This window comes from Labrus bergylta, chromosome 4 (genome assembly GCF_963930695.1).
Source record: "Labrus bergylta chromosome 4, fLabBer1.1, whole genome shotgun sequence".
Lineage (NCBI taxonomy): Eukaryota > Metazoa > Chordata > Actinopteri > Labriformes > Labridae > Labrus > Labrus bergylta.
Genome location: NC_089198.1, coordinates 31,053,387 through 31,072,865, shown reverse-complemented (window position 1 = coordinate 31,072,865; position 19,479 = coordinate 31,053,387). Strand labels below are relative to the sequence as shown.

General features: G+C 39.7%; 1 protein-coding gene across 6 annotated transcripts in view; it reads left to right on the top strand.

Moving 5' to 3' along the window:
• Positions 1 to 201: 201 nt before the first annotated feature.
• Positions 202 to 19,479, top strand: part of astn1 (astrotactin 1) — a 415,934-nt gene continuing 396,656 nt past the window's right edge. For 4 of the 6 annotated variants that reach the window (XM_065954366.1, XM_065954365.1, XM_065954364.1 and 1 more), the window contains exon 1: positions 202 to 581. In XM_065954366.1, the coding sequence (XP_065810438.1) occupies positions 272 to 581 (310 nt within the window). In that variant the 5' untranslated portion in view covers positions 202 to 271. The remainder of the gene's footprint in view (positions 582 to 19,479) is intronic. The other 2 variants (XM_065954367.1, XM_020629148.3) reach the window with 1 other exon arrangement.

The window sequence follows — 19,479 nt, the reverse complement described above, 5'->3', positions numbered from 1 at the left end:
GTAAAGGGGTCAAACGCATTAGCATCCACACACACAGAGAATGTAAAGGGTGAAACGTAAAAAAAATCAAAAACAAAACATGTGATTGATCTTTTAATGACATACAAGAGGCGCTTGTTTCCGACACTATGAGAGCCCGTCGGTGTACCACACACTCCCCCCCCCCCCTCACTCGCTCAGCCCGGCGGATGAGAGCGCAGCCGAGAGACCGAGGCATCATCCTGCGTGGAAACAGCGAGGAGGGGAGGAGAGGAAACGGAGCGACGGAGAGATGGCGAGCGTCAACATGGGGCCGACACCACCGCTGCTGCTGCTGGGGCTCGCATGGCTCCTTCTGGCCGCGCTGACGCCTTTTGTCCGGGGTCTGAACGGCGACGAGGACCAGAACCAGGACACCGAGTGCAAGATGAAGAGCGTCACCGTGTCCGCGCTGCCGTTTCTGAGGGAGAACGACCTGAGCATCATGCACAGTCCGTCGGCCTCGGAGCCCAAGCTGCTGTTCTCCGTCAGGAACGATTTTCCCGGAGATGTCGTGGTGGTGGACGACCTGGAGAACACCGAGCTTCCCTTTTTCGTCTTGGGTGAGTTTTTTCGTGACAACACGCCAGTCTCCGCGCTTCATCAGCCGCTAATTGGACCCGCTAAACCCCCCTGACTCTTTACTATTACACCGGAGCATCTGTCTATTAGCTTAGGCCTGGCTACACACCATGTTTTCACTATTCTCAATTGCTATTCCCGCTATATGACTACCAGAATTGACATTTTAGCGCATGTATCTGCGTCTTTATTGCAATATCACTCCATGAAATGATGATAACACTGTGACTGGCTACATCAACACTTAGCACTTCTGGATGCAATATCAGGCCAAGTAGCATCCTCATGCTAACACAACTCCACTCAAAAATATAGAGAGCCTTAATGTTGTTAAATATGAGCGACAGTGTAATGCTTTGTGTGTTCCTTCTTGTGTTTATCGTACCTAATGCTGGCATACACACGTGTTTCTGTGAGCTACATGTGAGGGAATGTTTGTTTGGAGACCAAGCAGGCGTGCTACTAAACTTCTCTGTTGAGTTGTAACTCCTGGACTCATGTCTCCATGTTCATGTATGGTCTCTGTAAGTGCTGGCTGTGACTCAGGTGTTGTTAATTGATTTAAGACACGCGAGAGTTCACGCTCTCGTGTTAGTTTATGTCCTTAATTTAAATTAGCTTGACTCCTGGTTGCTTCCCAAGGAGTCCACGATGAGTTTGATATGAAGGTAAGTTTGAGTACGGCGGGTTTGGCAGAGGCCGGTGAAGTTCGCATTGTGAAAGTTAGCTGGCCGCTGTCCATGGTGCTGAACCTCATCTGACCAGCTGCTGCTGCTGTGAGCAATGAGACTGCACCGTGTGGTTAAAGTCGTCATATTTATACACCCAGTGAGGATTTAGTGTGTGATAAGGTGTTGTTTCTGATGGCTCTGGGCCTGATCGTGCAAACATGTTGTTATTCTACTGACCAAGCAGAGTCAGCGTTGACCAGGAAACAGTGTGTGTTCGCTGTTTCTCTTTATGTCTCTTTGCTATAACTTTTTGATGCATCTGCCTGTTTGTATTGCATTTTCCTACATTTATATGGAACTGTTTTATTGTCTGTAGTGAGTTTTAAATGTGTCAGATGTCTCTGAGGCTGCAGTTTGAGTACACCATACCCATCCATTAATTCAGGCACAGAAAACCTCTGACTTATTTTTTACTTTTTCAGGTTAGTCTGAACAACAGCATGAACAACACAGATTCTCCCCAGAACTTCTCATAAATACACAATTTTAGTCGCCGTTTAATTCATGTGGGATTTGCATTTTTCTCCTTTTTAAAAAATGTATTTTTAACTCTGTCGGATATTCTTGGTACAAGGCTGAGACGGAAAGGAGTCAAGATGTGGAGGAAGAATAGAGGTTGACATGCAAAACTAAATTGTAATATGGCTGCACTTAGTTTGATTTCTTGTTGTCCAGCATCTTAAACCAATGAACCATCTGTACTACATGGGGAAATCTGACATTTAAGCTGTTGCAGTATTACAAAAAAAAATACATCACTGTAAATCCTACAGCTTAAAATCATTTGCATTCAGGATTTATTCAATCCCAGCAGCCACAACATCAGATGATGCTGAAATAGTTCTGAAAATACTGTGTGTATGGTTTTATTATAGCTGTACACTGAAAGGGTTTTGTTCCCCTTGTGACACACGTGGGATAGAGGGAGATGCAGGAGGATGGAGACAAACAGAGTAACAACAACAATAAATAAGACAGATGTATAGCTACAATGTCGGTAATAATGGTAACTATAGTGTAGTATGAGCAGTAACATCTGAAACAGGAATGACTGATTATTGAAGTTAATTATTTACCTTCCAGTCTGAGCTCTGCAGGTAAAGCAGTCCACATGTTGATTGATGTTACACAGTGGCGCTTCCTGCCTCATAAAGGATCTTTGTTTGAGTTATGAACAAGGTTACAGAGTAGATATTTCTACAAACGTAGTCATTGCAATGAGAAGCATCTTAATTAGAGATGCACGATCACCTTTTTTTCAGTTCTGATCTGATTTCGATACATATGTACCGATACTGATTTTGAGATTTGTATTATCATGACTAATAGAGATATTGTTGTTGGTACTATGTGTAAGGTTACACAAAGCTGTACTTTTGATCATAAATTGAAGCTCTGTCATCTCATCTGAACATCACCATGGAGACAATTCGTGGACACTTCTTACAGTTTAGTGTGAAAGTCTTCACAGTGAGACTGAGCGAGCTGAGAATGTTTAAAGTGCCCAATCATCTTTCTTGATCAGTGACGTGGATTGAGGCCGTCTGTCCGATATGCGATACGTAAATTACATCAATATCGGACCCGATGCAGATATTATATCAGATCGGTCCTGTCTCTAATCGTAATGTTTGCCACACCACTGTTTGCTAATGAGAGAGACAGTATACATGTTCACAGAGTACCAGGTTTGGTAGAGCTGGGGAATCCTTTCACCAACAAGTGTCTGACCTATGAGCCACCTCTATGTGCCAAAATAATTTTAACACTCTCACTCTTATTCGTAGTCACATATGCAGGACAAGCTGTTGTCAAGATGAGCAGCAAAGCAAGAAGAGCAAAAAAAACTCAAAATAACAACTGAAAGGGTCAAGTTTTTATTGGCACATTTCACTCAATAAAGGTACAACAGAGATAGACCAATGGTGTGAACAATCCCCCCCCCCCCCACTCAGTCAATTTATTTTGACTGGTCTCAGTCAAATAAACATACAGTGAACATCTCACACTCTGTATCCTGAGGCACTGAGGTCATTATGGTGGAAGTCTGGGATGCTGCATCTCTCCACAGATTGAGAACTGTGGACTTGGCTTTATCCAATTCAAGCATCACTATATCATGGATATAGGCTAACCACTGCTGGATGCTGAGCGATTGAATCAAACCCTTATCTAGATTAATGTCAAAAAGAAACATATTTACAGATTCATAAGATCATGTTGAAAGCTTGTTTATCGAATGGACGAAAAAGTTCAAAACTCAAACAAAATAAACAAGAATGTAAAAATCTAAAGCAGCAAACCCTCACATCTTAGATCCTCTAACAGGCAAACTTTTGCTCCTTCCTTGACTAACTTACCTGAAACTTTTTGACACTTGATGCTTCAGACATCTTTGGTTTCCAGGATTGTCCAGGATCTGTACAAAAACTTAAGACAAAGAAAGACTGTCAGACTTCCAATCAAGACGAGCAGCTACAACAGAGAGAGTCAGAGCAGAAACTTGACATCAGAGCTGCTGTTTTATTGAGTGGAAGCTCCAGAAAACAGACGTTGGAGAAGTATTACAGTACCTAATCGAGCCCACAATCAGCCTGATTCCCCTCCTTCCGACAAACGTCAACAAAGGCCCGATTATCTGATGGATCCAAAGATTATCTTGCCAGATTCTCCTGTGGTGTGAGGTGTGTTAAAAGTGATTTTAAGCCTCCCAAATCGGCTTGGAAGACGATAGGAGCCGCCCCGATTTGAAATCCTAAATATTCAATATTTACGATCAGAAATCCTGTTGTTTTTTTAAAGATTTAATTTTGGGCTTTTTGTGCCTTTAATTGAGAGATAGGACAGTGGATAGAGTTGAAAATCGAGAACACCGAGGACGGTCGAGCATGGACTTAAAATACTTAATGAGGAACCCTGCACAACATTAATCATAATCGATTGTGACAACAACACAAGTGTGTTTATACAACGTGTCCTGTAAAACAAACCACAATACAACTGACAAGGAAAGGAGTTGGACCAAAAATGTTTACCATAATGGATGTACCAGCTAACAGCTAGCCACATTTAGCTTGCCCATCTTGTTTGTTTACTCTTAAGTCACGTTTGACTGCGCTAGATCACATGTTTTGAATGTCGAGACTCTGGCAGTTGGTGAATGAATGTGTGTGATGTGCTGAGTTGGTCGTCTCGTTGCTCAACACACACTGAAGAGCTGAACTTTAAATCTGTCATGATTTGTCGTCATGTATGGGCTCTCATATTTAAACATGGTTAAGTGTGTGCCAGGCCTTAGCTTTGTGAGCCGCTCTCACTGGAGATCTGCTCTGTAGTGTTTAACTTCACATCCTGCTGCAGAATACACAACCCCAACATGTGTGGCTGTTTTAATTAAAAGTCACACTGATGTTGAGAGCCATCCTGCGATGTTCCCTCATGGTGTTTTTATTATTGCTGACTGTTTATGCCATGAGACCGCGGTGACTCTTTGAATAGCTTGAATAGTTAATTTAAAGGCCTCATTTAGACGACGGTTAATTCATTATGGGGTGTGGGGGAAATAAGCTGAGCACTAACAGATCTCTCATGACTGCATTAGCAGTCATAAGAGAGAGAGGGGGGGGCAATTGCAATACCACATTTAGCATCCCTGCCTCCTATCACCGACACTGGAGCCGCTACACACTTTAATTTCTTTGTTTTCCTTTGTCCTTATGTATCCAGGAGAACCAGCCCTCTCCACTTGTTGTTTTCATGTCTTCTCAAGAAACACAATCAATGCTACATTAACATGGTGTGGCTGCATTGATAAGCAGCAGCACTTGCATTGAAGTCAGTGTTTCAGCAGCACTGTGATAAGATGCTGTCTGGACGCTGGGGTGTGTAAACACTGAACTCTTCCTGGCTGATGTTAAAGGCTCCTCTAAAGTGGCTGTTTGAGGATGCAATAGACTCGTTATGATTAATGTTGCACATGCTTCCTCTTGGCATATTTTCATGTTCCTTTTAACAGGATAAGAAAAACAAAAAGTCAGCAAACACACGCATCAATTGTTCAGGTGCTGAGTCATCATAAAAATAAATCCTTCGGATACAAACAAAAAGACTCGTTTCAATGTGGCTCCTAAAAATATCACGTTTGTTTTATTTCTTTACCGGAAAATTGGGGGGATCTCACAAAGAGAAAAGAGGTTTAAACTGTGTTCCTGCATGAATATTTATTTTGTGATCAGTCTACATGGTGGAGTTTGAGTGCAGCTGTGTGGCTCTTTTAGTTCTGTCTGTTTTTACTCTGTGGAGTTTGCACTCCTACTTGCTACAGTGTGGTAGTTGAGCTCTCAGCCCGCGGTGAAAGTTCTGACAGACCCTCGTTCCTCGAGTCCTGCTGGTCACTCGTTGACTGAGGAGTCTTTCAATCAAACCCACACTCCACTAGCTGTATTTATAAACTGTATACCAGCATTTGCTTTAAATGCACCATTTTGACACCACGACGGAGAAAAAATGGTAAAAAGTGGTGCTGCCAGCTTCCTCAGTGTTGCTGTTTCCCAGCCGATTGCAATACACAATGAATGGAAGTGAATTTTCAACAGCTTCATGACGCGTCATGCCTCAGTACACTCAGAAAAATAATTAACCCAAAAACATAGACTTTAAGTGATTTAATCACATGTAAATTTTCCATGTATTTTTATTACATAAATTCAAGGTAAAATATTGCATTAAAGTCTTAAGTCTTAATATCACATTGTGGCAGCTAGAATGAATTAAGTAACTTAGTCAGATTTAGTTGAGTTAAATTAATGAAAACTTTAACATAAACCTTATTAACTAATTTAATTAATGGATATAAACCTTAGTTGATCTTCAACATAAAACATGTGTTTATTTAATTCATACATTTTTAACTTGAATTGATCCTATACATAAACCTTACGTAATTATTCAAGTAAAACAAATCTAATGATGTAATCCATGGTTATTGAAACTTTATTGCCATTTCCTATCAAACATGGCAACAGGAGACTTCAAAACATCAATTTTTAAATGTAATGTAGCTTCAGCTTTACGAAAAGACCAAATAAGGCATTCAGTTGCCAAGAACCACCAGTAAAAGCAGAATGAAGGTCAACACGTTACAGTAAGGGTATGAACTCGATCAATTATTGCTTAAGTAATGCATGGGTCATGATAATTTAAAGCATGAATGAACGTATCACCATTTAAGCAACAGGATTTAAAGGTATACTCTACATTTATTCATGCGTTAAATTATCATGACTCGTGCAATAAAAAAACTTACATTAACTTTTCAAATGTGCACTCTTATGTTTCCAAATTCAAATGTGTTTGGTAATACTTGAAAAGGGTACAAATTATATACTCAAATAATTTTTAATTAATTCATATGATTATTTTATGTATGAATTGAAGGATGTTTTTACTCCTGTTGCTCAACATTAAGTAATGATGGAGCCACTATGACCTTATTAAACCAGCATGTCTTTCATATTTTATCAGTTATAGTTTGTTAGTCAGTATGGACCACATTAACTGGTCATAAGTTTGTATGTGGACCATAATTATTTAACAAATAAACTCATGTCCAGCTACTGTGATATCAACCAACAAATGTATGAAGTAACAGTGAGTTAAGGAGATGAAGTTATGTCAGTGATTCCATCATTACTTGATGAGGAACGGGGGTTCATAATACAGCCTACATGAATACAATGAGTTACGAATTATCTAACCATTAATTAAAAACTAGTTATGTATAAAATGTGTACCCTTATTGAGAAGTTTTTCCAGCCTTTAAATCTAAACTTTGTACTCAACAAACTGTTCAGAGTTGTGAAACTTCCTATACATAAACAATGCACAAGGCTTTCCACTTCATTCGTTTTCAAGACATTTACAATGTAAATGTACACAATTCAGCAAAACACCTTTCTTTAGGGCAAATGAAATATACAAACAAATGCAGTGCACTTAAGGTACACATAGGCTCTTAATGAACTTAGTAAAGTGTAAAAACTTTACCAATGTACTTAATAATAACATAAGAACAAAACGACATATAAACGGTCAATGAAAACCAAAACCATTGAGGGCTGGATTCAAGATCACCCTGAAAGTCAAAATCAAACATTGAACTCAAAGGCTGTTATAATTTGTGAGAATCTTTTTTCACAGCAACTCAAAATGTCATAGTGTGAATGCCTCCTGCATACCCGTCAGCACTACAATAATGTCTGGGCACACTACAAGTAGAATGACAGTATCATGTTTCTATTATTCTTTTAACAGTGTTTATGAAATACATTAAACATCTTTCTAGAAGCAACAAATCCTTGACAGCCTTCTATTGAGTTCAAAGATCAAAATAAAAAAGATAAAGTGCGACTAAGGCTGCGCTTAAAACAAAATGTGCTCCTGACATTGAACACAAACTGAACAGTAGTACAATCCTCCCCAAACTTTGCAAAACATGAAAAGGTTGTAAGAGAAGTTTCCTCCGGTAAAAAGCCAACTGAGTCTGTTGTGTTCACTGAAGCAGCTTTATCTTCAGTCCTTGCACCTTTGGGGACAGTTTGTTGCCATCCAAATTCATAAGTACTTTTTGGAAGAACTCAAATGTGTATTTGAGCTCAGGAGGATAGCTCAAGTTAAGGGTGTAAATGAGGCCAAACAGCATGATGCAGCCAAAGGAAATGCTTCCCAGATTGCTCAGAAGTTCCACACCCTTGATCACCACTTGGACATCCTCTGGTTCGTCTTCTTTGTCCGAACCTTCTGTGTGAATCACAAAAACTCCCATGGTGGTCTGTGACATTTCCTTCTCAGCATCCTCACTGTTCACGTTCTAATTGTGGAAAAAATAGATGGATATGAAATAGAGTATAAAAATAATTCAAGAATGAGAAGTTTAAAATGAGAAGTTTTACACGTGTACACAAATAATTAACATTACAATTTCCAATCCAGTCTACATTGACAGAAGCTTCATCATTAATGTCATATTCACAAGCACTGCTTAATGGTGAACACGTATCTCCCATGGGGAGAAGAGTAGTCTATCCAGCCAAAATGCAGAGAGCTAGTATGTTTTTATGAACAAATGTTAATAAATGACAACAGGGTCAACACGTCTTAATACGCAAGGTTTCTTTAAAGGCGGATCATCGAGTAAAGCAGTACAGTTAATTCATAGCCTAAAAAGAAAATGCAACCCTGTTAGCAAATACAGCTGCTGGAGTAGCAGTAGCCATTTTAAAACCTGACACGAGCATGTAAACCGGAGCCAAGTGCGAGTTACCGTGTTTAGTTTGGCTGTATATAAATTGTAAACACAAACTAAAGGCATGTTCTCAACAGATTCAATACACACACATGCCGTCAGCTGCACTGCAGGCCTACGCCTGCATAGAACACTATTAGCACTTAGCTTTACTTTAGCTCTACCTAACGCATTAGCTACCCCCATCAACAGACAGCTTACAATAGCCAAATAACATTAATACAGAAGTCAGCAACAAATGGCATACTCTTTCCAAATACCTATCCGGCAGTCTGTTAGACATCACATTACAGTTCAGTAGTTCAAATTAAATTTGAGTGTTACGGTTGACCATCTTTAGGCTTACCCCACGGTCCACATGAATATTAATTAGCCATGTGCTGCGTTACGTGCATTGACTCAGGTTGGGTATCCGGCCTCTAAGCCGGATCAGCAGGAAGCTCTGCAAGCAGGTCCTCTGCTATGTCCCCGCCTAATATTTACAGTCTATGGTCCCCGCTAAAGGAAGCAGACGTATTTTACGACCAACGTGACTACATAGCCGAGGTTGAAGTGGTGATGCTACCCGTGTTCAACCCGGTGCTAGCGTCACGTTTACTCATCCACTACTCAAAAACAGTCAGTTTAGTCAAACTTCAACTTACACTGATTTTAATTCAATATACTTAATGAAATGAAGTATCCCTGCATCATAATACAACAGATGGAAAACGATTTCACTCACCTTCAACCACATGTGCGTCTTCTCGCTCAGCCGAAATTTTGCGAAAGACCAAACTCACGTTCAACGTTTGGGGACATCGCCATGTTACCTTTACTCCTGCACATGCGCACAGTGAAAACTAGGGTATAACCAATCTTCTCACATAAAGTTTACTAGAATTGTTTTCATTTAACTTTTTCAAAGTATATTTACATTGTGTTTAGTTAATATTATTAATTAACTTATCATTGTATTTGATTTGATCTAATGTATAATCAATCAGTCACATAAAGTTTACTTGAATTGTTTTAATTAAATATATTCAAAGTACATCTATGTTGTGTTTAGTTAATATTATAAACTAACGTATAATTTTATTTGATTTAATCTGATGTATAATCAATCAGTCACATAAAGTTTACTTGAATTGTTTTAATTGAGTTTATTTAGTGCATATTTAAGTTGCGTTTAGTTAATATTATATATAAACTTTTGATTTGGTTTAATTTAGTTACATTTTACCTGAAAATATAACGTGTCTTTTATTAGGGCCAAGAATCATTTTTTGAGTGTATTTTATACATGTTTAGATGAAAAAATAGGCATCAAAACTGCGTCTTATACACCAGATTTTACCTCCACCATGTCAAGTGGCCTTTGGACCCTTGAATATATATTAAATCTATTATTATAAATAAGACGATGGAAATAAACAGATTTTTGGGAGAATAATGAAAAACCTCGAACCATGATCACATTCTCAATATTGTGGCCCTTTATGTGTCTTTCATCCCTGCTGTAAAGTCTTTGAAGTCAAAGGGGAAACATGATGGCAAAACCTCATCAGCTGTTTTTTCCCCCCCCACCAGTACTTACTATATGGATTCAGGAAGTGCTGTAGAAGTATTAGAACATTTAAAGGCAAACTCTGAAGTAGTTCAATCAGCCGTATTTTGGAAAGAAAACAAATAGTGTTTTTGAAACATACAGTTAGGAAAGTAGATGAAGCATCAGTACCAGAATTTCCTGTGAACATTTTATAACTGTCTTCTTTCAGTAGAACGTGTAACCACGGGAGTGTACTGCAATGTAAATGAAGTTAGCGTTGTTTCAACCCCCCACATGCACGGAGTGTGAAAGAGAAAAGATTGAGATTGAGCATCATTTTAAATGAGAGACAACTGGGGGGGGGGGGGTGGCTTTGGCTTAAGACCCCCTCCACTTCAATCAGTTTAACACACAGTACTGTAGCTACAGCCCACCTACCAGCAGCTCTGAGTCCCCCTGGCAGCTGGAGCCCGTCCATCTTCACGCAGGTCTGATCAGGGGATCTTGTCTTCAGCTGACTCCCAGTAATTAGTTGAGATTCTGAAGACGGAGATCAGAAGTTTTTAAAAGGATGATCTCATTGTTTGACTAGGAAACTAAAAGGTGGATGCCGAATTTTTTTTGGATGAGAGAAAATTGAATCCTGTTTTAGAGGCATGCTAAGATTTGTTTTATTTTATTTTTTACAGCTCTTTAGCTTCTTTGAAGAGACATTTAAGAAGTGTATCTGCTTTTAAATGCACACTTGTTCTTATTTGTGTGTGTGTTGACTGTTTTTTTATGGTGCTATTTAAATTCCAATTTTTGTCCTCCTTTTTATAGTGGCTCCCTTTTTTTTCTCGCCAAATTGCTTCTCTGTGAAGCCTCTAAAGAAGCAATTTGAAAAGAGGGCATTCTGTGACTGACAGTCACATCGAGCCGCAGGACTGCCGCCACTCGTTAGTGTCAGAGAGAGCCGGCTCCGTTATTAGAAACTTACCCTTTTGGTGTCGTGCCATAAATTGTGCAGGAGGTGAGGTAATAAAGTTGCCCCCTGGGAGAGACTGGGAACTGGATTTGCTCAGGCTGTGATTTGCACATCTGGGCCAGAGGCTTGGAAGGAAGTCAGCCCTTAACTGCCTCCCAATTCAAATCAGCTCTCTGAACAATCACTTGGCTGGTACAACCCAGACTCGCGCCAAAGAAAAATTATGTTTTTGCCCGTCTGAACAGAATTAAACTCTGCTGGTGCTTCTACATTACCTTTGGGTGCTGAGTGCTGCAATGCTTGAATGACAAACCATGAGCTGATTATCATTGTAGCCTGGGATTTATTTTTGGTAATGGACCAAGTGACTCATTGTATAATCATTTCTTAGTACACATGTATAATTCATTATATCATACAGATCACTATGGAAACCAATCTCATGGCAAACTTTGGAGTTTGAGTTTACTACATAATGTAGAATTTAAGTCTCATGGGTACATGAGCTGCAGTCTCATGTTGGTCTTTCCAAGAGGGAAAAAAGGACGAGAATGACAATTAGCACAAAATAATTTGAAGAAGAAAAAAAAACAGACGAACAGCCAATCAGGATGAAGGGATATGAGTCGCCGGGCTTACAGACGTTTGGAGCGGAATGGAAATGCAGCCGAAATGAGCGATATCAACATTGAGTCTTCAGGCTTAAAGCACAGAGAAAACCCATGTTGTTGACAAGAAAGGCCGCTCAGCTTTACAGATTGACAGTCCGACATAAAACAGAGTAATGTGCTTTGTAACGGCGACACCACAAACCTTTTCCAACATTTGAAACAATATCACCTGTTAGAACACAGAGAAGGAAAGAAATGACCAAACGTCCCAAACCAGTGTTGTGGACTCACAGCAAGCAGTGGGTCGGTATACTGCCCAGCAGAAAACTGTCATATCAGCGTTTTCCAGCTCCGTGCACTGAGCTTATGATGGTGAAATGTTCCTGAGTTCAAGTAGAGTTTGGTCTGGCAGTAAAGAAGTTAAAACCACAATTAACCAACTGCTTTCTTCAGGAGTAAAAATACACCTTTTAATTTGAAAGAAATAATGATTTGATGTTTATGTGATAATCGACTGATTTAACAATTTTTATGGTGATGACATTTTTAGTCATATCATTCAGGCCTAGTTTAATCTGACTTCCTGTGTGACATTTTCCATTGCAAACAGCAAAGTCTATAATGTGCAGTGTCTAGAGCTGTCCCAAACGATTATTTTTCAAACTATTAGTCGAGCGATTATTTTTTTTGATTAATCGACTAATCTATCCCTCCAGTTCTATTTTCAAAATGTGTCGCTGGCCTAGTGGTTAGTTTGCGCACCACATGTACAGAGGCTGCAGTCTTGGAAAGTGGTAACCTGGGTTTGAACCTGAACTGTTGCTCGCTCTCTCTCCCTGATTTCCCACTCTATCCACTGTCCTGTATCTCAAACAAAGGCATAAAAAGCCCCAAAAATATAGAAAAAGAAAAAGAAATGGGCTTTCAGACAATACATTAAAAACAATCCTCTATCTTGTTCTATGTTTGATCAGCTGCTCTCTGCCCTCTGAAGGGGAAACCATCAAAGGAAAAAAAAACAAATGGATGTGCCAAATGTGCCCTGTACCTTCACTGCAGAGTTTCTCTTTATTTCTTGTCCAGTAGGGTGTATCTATTTGGATTCTCCCAAAAAGGAATCCTCCCATATAATATGAATTCAGTTGCTGTAATCCAGACCAGGCTCATTTGTCACACTCACTTAACATTTACACTCCCTCTGTACTGTCGCATGGACACAGCAGAAGTGGAAAATGTGTTGAACACTGACTTGATGCTGCAGCACTGCCTGTGCAGGAGGAACCGGTTCTGTAATCATTATCAGAAATGGTCGGGAAGACTTCCACAACTCTGCCAAATAATAGCATTCGCTATTACGCAGAACCAAATTTCAGCAGCAGGGTGAGACCCTGGTGTGAAACAAAAGGCTGCAGCAATTAAAACTTCCCTCATTTACTCCGTCATAATGAATATGTTCCAGAGACTTCTAATTACTGAACGTGGAGGGTGTCACAGACCCTTTGCTGAGTTTAGCGAGCACACAACTCTTATTAATTGGATTTTCACACTAGCTGAATTGCTTTTACTCAGTGTAGGTGAGTTATTTTATCTCAGCCCTCCTACAAACAGCTTTTTTTATCTCTTGGTCAGCATGCCTTTTCTTCAAGGAGCATGTTTGGGTGTAAAACCTGAGTCTGTTTTTTCCGCTTTTATTTCTGGTGTTTTATTTATCATGTGAAACCTTGCACCCTTCGTGACTCTTGCTTGTTTCATAGGCCTATGTTCTTCATATTCAAGATAAAAAAAAACAAAAAACTTCTCAACCAGAATTTGTTACCGTAAGTCTAATCACCAAACTGTTACAATGCTGCTTATTAGGGGCGCTGGATGGTCTTGTTATGTTGTGCCCCCCATGTACACAGGCTGTGATCCTCATACATGGAGGAAATGTTTGTTTCTCATGTTGACATATTCCACCATTATAATAGCAAAACTTTGGTTGGAGGCACACTTTGCTATTTAAGATGAGTCAGGACACTTAATCCAACCTCTTAGCGCCCTGCGACTCACTTTCCTTAGCTAACTAGCTAAATGTCAGCCACGCCCCAAATCACATATTTTAGACGACATGTTCCAGAAAAATCCAAAAAACAGTCCAGTGTTTATTTGACATGCCTTCATATCCAGAATTTGGTGGTCTGTTTTTTTTTTTGGCTTTTACCTTTTTGTGACATTATTTAAAGGTGTTAAGATATCTAACTATCTTCCATTAATGATACAAGTGAATCTGTCTGTGGAGGCTTGGATGTGTACAAGTAAACAACAACTCACTGTTTACTGTTTAATGGTTTTAAAGTTATGTACTGTTTCACTGAGACACTGCTTCGTATCACCAGCCCTATTCAGACTGCCGTTTCACACCATGATAACGCCCCTGTGACGTTTCAATCTGAATGTGGCAGAGGGCATAGTGGGGGGACGAAGTGCTCCAACCTCTTCGGAGGTAGTAGCAGAGGCGTTACAGAGACGAGACGGGAGTGCAGCGCTGTGTGTGCGTGCATGTCTGACTTCGTGTGTATTTAGATAGATAGATACTTACTTTATTGATCCCGGGGGAAATTCAAAGCATCCAGTAGCAGGTTACAAAGACGTACATGACATGAAACATTTGTTACAAATTAACCTCAAAACCAACGCCCCCCCCCCACTCATACATATATATTAACCTAAAAAAAAGATTTAAAGAATACCCCTAGATGAATCAAACTTAAACTGTGCAATTAAAATGTGGAGCTCCTGCTGTGCCGTGCTCCCGCAACACCAAAAGCAAATCTTAATTCAGACCGGGAAACCAATACTATGCTGTTGTAGAGTCAATATGAATGTACAAAGACGTGATGACAGCTTGACTTACAGTACTACTACTGAATTTACTGTCTTTATTCTGGTGAGAGTTTGACCTTTAACCCCTCAAGAGAATAACATTACTACTCAGTTTAAAATAAACACAGGATATTTGTGCCCTAATGAAAGGAGAAGTCACCAGTCAACCTACCCTATGGCCATTAGTGGAACCAAAACAGCATTGCCACCTTCAACAGACCCAGGCTCTGAGTCTGTACATGCGTGCTCCAGGTAGTGACAACGCTGATACTACAGTGTAGATTAATGGGCAGCAAGCGCCAGGACATCCCCGGGGTTGTCGGATGAGAAACCTCCCTTCACCGTTGTTTCGCCCAATTAGTCCCACCACACCTGGAAGAGGCCGGACAGTTAACTGTGACAGTCCAGAGCCACTCCCCTCAATACTAGCCCCGCCACACCCACACACAGAGCTTCTACATCTTACCTCCTTTAGACCATCACAGCCCAAAACAGTCTTACATCCTTGTTGTTTAGCCTTTTTCCTTCCACTTTTCTCCCCCCATCTTGAACTGTGTTGCAAAGTGCAAAAAAAGTGTCTGGATATATTTTCTTCATTTTAACATTTCCCGTGTTTCTCGGTGTACGTTGAGAATGGTCCTGTCAATCCAGGAAAAAGTTTGCTCCTGCAAAAACAAGTTAGATGGAACTTTTTCTTAAAGCTATTTCACAGAGTTTGTAAGTTTGCTCAACATGCACTAAATCATCACAGACCTAAGAGAGATGTTCTCAACATTCAGAGTTTCCTTTTGCTCTTTGCATCCAGAAGCTCCCTCAGGACTGTCTGTTCCCTCCTCACAGACATCGTCCTTACTCAGAGATGCTGCCGAGAATATAAAACTTTCGAGGTACACTTCCTCTAAAACACCATCTTATTTTTATGAGGGGCGGGCGTTTCTGAAGTCTATGTGTGTTTATGCTGTTAAAAAAGTAAAGAGCAAAAAGAAGTTCAAATCTATAGAGAAAAGATGAAGATATATAATAAATGTCACTTAGTTCTGTCCTGAACGGTACATTTCTCTCTCTCGTTATGCAGATATTTTCCTACATGTTGTCTCTGTTATTAAATGCAGTCGTGTCAGAGGCCAAGGACCGTGTGTGTACAGGTACACCTGAATGATTAAAGGTTATACTGTATATGAGGTACAAGGCTGCTGCTCCACTAATTAAAACTTCTACTGAAGCTTCTTTTCATGACTCATTTTGTCTTCATGTCTGCTTATAATTAAAGGTCCTGAAGGTGGTGGTCTGGTAGTCTGATAAAGGAGCCTGTATATGTTCCCTCAGACCTATGTCCCCTCAGATTATTCATTTATTCATCTGTGCCACCTGCTTGTTTGGTCAAGTTGACATTTTTCAATTTGAGTAAATCATGATTTTGCTTTAAACTTGAAGGCAGGGTTGGTTATTTTCCAAAAACTAGCATGATTTTGAAAGTAGCATTTGGTAGTCAAAGTTTTTACAGGCTTACAACTGCTACAGATGACGGTTTTCTTTCAATCCTTTTTCAGAGCACGAGTTATTAATTTCTGTCAGCGGTGAAATAAGCATTTAGATGATAGGAACTGTATTTACTGTGATCAAATCCAAATGCACCGTCATCTCCACCAATCCGAACAGACACAGAATCCTTCTGAATCTTTTTTTTTTATCAAACTTTGTTGTGCGTTCAACACTTGCATGCCCTGGCCTGAAAGATTTAAATCTCTCAAATTAAAGTTTCTGTGCTCGGCTTGTTGAGGGTGAAAAGGGCAGAAACGGTTCGGAGTGGCAGCTTAATTAATGTTTTCAACTTCTAACCTTAACCTTCAAATCATGTCGCCAGCAAAGGATTGGAAATGTTGAATTAATGTGTGAGACACAGAGAAATAAGAGGTGTTACTTACAGAACTTATTTATTATCAACCCTGTTTTTCCAAAAGCTAGGCGCTGAGTATTCAGACACACATTTATGGAGGTGATGAAAAGAAAAAAAAGAAAACATGCAGGAAGTTTAAAGTGGCATAGATTAGAAGAGGTGACACATTTTAAAATGTCTCTGAAGAACACTCAAAAATCACAAAGTCCAAAAGTGTTGTTGTAGATTTGTGCTGCAGAGTGGCTCCTCCTTCACTCACAAAGGATCTTTGACTGACTCAGACACTTTCTCACAAAGAGCAAGGGCAGAGACAACTTCCCTCAGCTTCAGTTTAAACAGTATGCATTGATAAGATACAGCCCGAGGTCTGACACCGGTCATGTGGGTCTTATTTAAAAAGCAATGGTCAGCAGCATCTGACAAAGCAGAGGCCATGACGCAGATATCAAATACAAAGCTTTCAGCCAGTAAAGATGTAAAGATTGTGACCCAGCAAAGACAGGTTTAGTATCAGAAGAGAAACCCAAACATATCCAGTCCTGATAAAGGGCTCATTCAAAAAACAGAGTATTAGAGGAAATGTTTTCAAACTGATTCTAATTCTTACCAAATCAGCACTTTTTAAAATACTCTTACTCATTCCCTCTCAGTCTAAAAGAGATTCTTCAAGGGTCAGGTACATTTTTATATTTGTTCGATGAAGATATAGGGCTGCTCGATCATATAGCAGAAATCATATTTCAGACTTTTTTAAATTGATGAAGAATATAATAAAACATACTGATTGATTTTATAACATCTGGATCATCTGAATGAAAGTGTGAACACAAAACAAGCAATACATGTACCGTAAAATCTGTAATAAAAGTCGCACTGGTATATAAGACGCACCCTGTTTTTAAAGGTCTCTTAGAGGAAACATTTTTGACGCTTTATATTGTGTTCAGTAACGTCAGCAACGTGCAGTTTGTGTGCAGCTGTGTCGCTCTTGCTCTCCTACTAGCTACAGTACGGTAGTTGAGCTCTCAGCCTGCAGGGCAAGTTGTGAGGCACTAGCTTGCAAGTCGTGCTGCCCGACTGCGCTGGTCACTCTTTAACTTTAATATAGGAGTCTTTCAATCAAAAGAGAACTCCACAAGGTTTATTTACAGAACAATATACCACTGTTTCTGTAAATGAATGATTATGACCTCGTGAGGGAGAAAAGATGTGAAAAAAGTTGCGCAGCCAGCCCAAGACTGCAGCCTGGTCTGTGTTGCCGTCTTTCCCAGCACAGCGTGCACTCGGCTTTCAATACACAATGAATGGGGATGGGTTTTTAATTACATCAGGTTGTAGTGATAGTGGTGACCCGCTGTAATGGCGGCATGTGTGTCAGTATTTTATACTGGTATATTGGTTGCACCGGCGTATAAGACACAGCCAACTTTTAAGACGAAAAAATAGGTATTAAAAGTGCGTCTTATACACCGGATCTTAGGTTATATATATGAGTGTAAAAATATAAATACTGTATATAGTAATAATAAGTAAATAAAATCAAATTAAGAATGGTGGTTTAGTGGCCAAAATAAAACAAAAAACACTTTGAAACATTTACCACACATCAAAAAACTTAAATATGGAAAAACTAAGTAAAAAACCTGAAGTGTCAAAGTCATCGTTTGATCTCGATTATCTTGTTTTCATGAACGTGGGAAGACAAAATTGTGATTGAAATGAAAACCAAATGAATTGTCCAGCACCCAGTAAAGATAAAAGGTAATTACGATCTATAAACAGTTAATTGTGTCTTTTAAAGTCAAATCATGTATTTTTTTGTATTTGTATGTGTGGCTGTTGTTTGTTGTTTGTGTGAAACATTTTGCTGCTGCCTGTCTCGACCAGGACGCTCTAGAAAAATACATTTTTAATCATAATCAGTTTCTTTTCCTGGTTAAATAAAAAATGTCCAAAATTGATCATCCAAATCTAGCATTTTATAGCATTTTATATTGGTATGTTGATCGCACCGGTAATAAAGGAGGAGGCTGACATTTTAGATGAAAACAATTGGTATTAAAAGATGCGGTGTAAAAGCATACAATACATTTGAATGTCATTCTGGATCAGTCCAAACACTGCAGACTTACTGGCTGTTGTTACTAATTCTATCCTATGTGAGGCTGTTCGATCTTTCCATATCATAACGTCCACAGTTTATCGTCTACATCGGTATAAATCGAATAACCATCTAGATTGTTTTCCTGCACCGTGCTTTGTAGACATGTCAGTCGATGTCAAAGCTCTCTGAGTATGATGAGCCGCCTTATGAAGGCATGAGCTGTAAAGATTTACAGCACGACCGCTCTGATAGAAAAGCTTAAAAAATATCTGAGATTCATCTCATTCCCATGAAACTCCTTTTGGGGGCAAAAACACAAACAAATAAGTCAGCAAACGCCCCCACACAACAGAAAGCCACACTCAAATACATATCTATTCCAGCCGCTCCGTCCAGGCCTGTTGATGTAGTTTTTAAAAAGTGCTGCTGCTGCCTACATGTGTTTTATTGGACTGTCAGGTCCTCGAGAAAGAAAGTGTAATCTGTATGCAGGCTCACAGAGGCCGCTGGGAGAGGCACAGGAGCTGGACAAACAGTCAGACGCCGGCCTGAAATATTTCATCCTTGTTTTAAGATTAGGGCGGAGTAATTTATGGCGCCCCATGAACAAGCGGCCTTGGAGAGTTCTTAAAGCAAATACAATGAAAGATTGAGGATTCCTGCCCTTACGTGTAAACACAAGAGCGAGGAAAATTCAGCCGCATGAAAAGAATCTGAAACAAAACTCCCCCCGAGGCTTCTCTGGATTAGCTTCTCTTAAAGGAAGCATACATGGAGCTTCTTGTGGTGAGTTTTCTTCTCCATTTCCCCCTGTGATGTCCTGATTTCATCACCTCGGTATAAAAGCAATACATCTTAATTTGCTACTGTCAT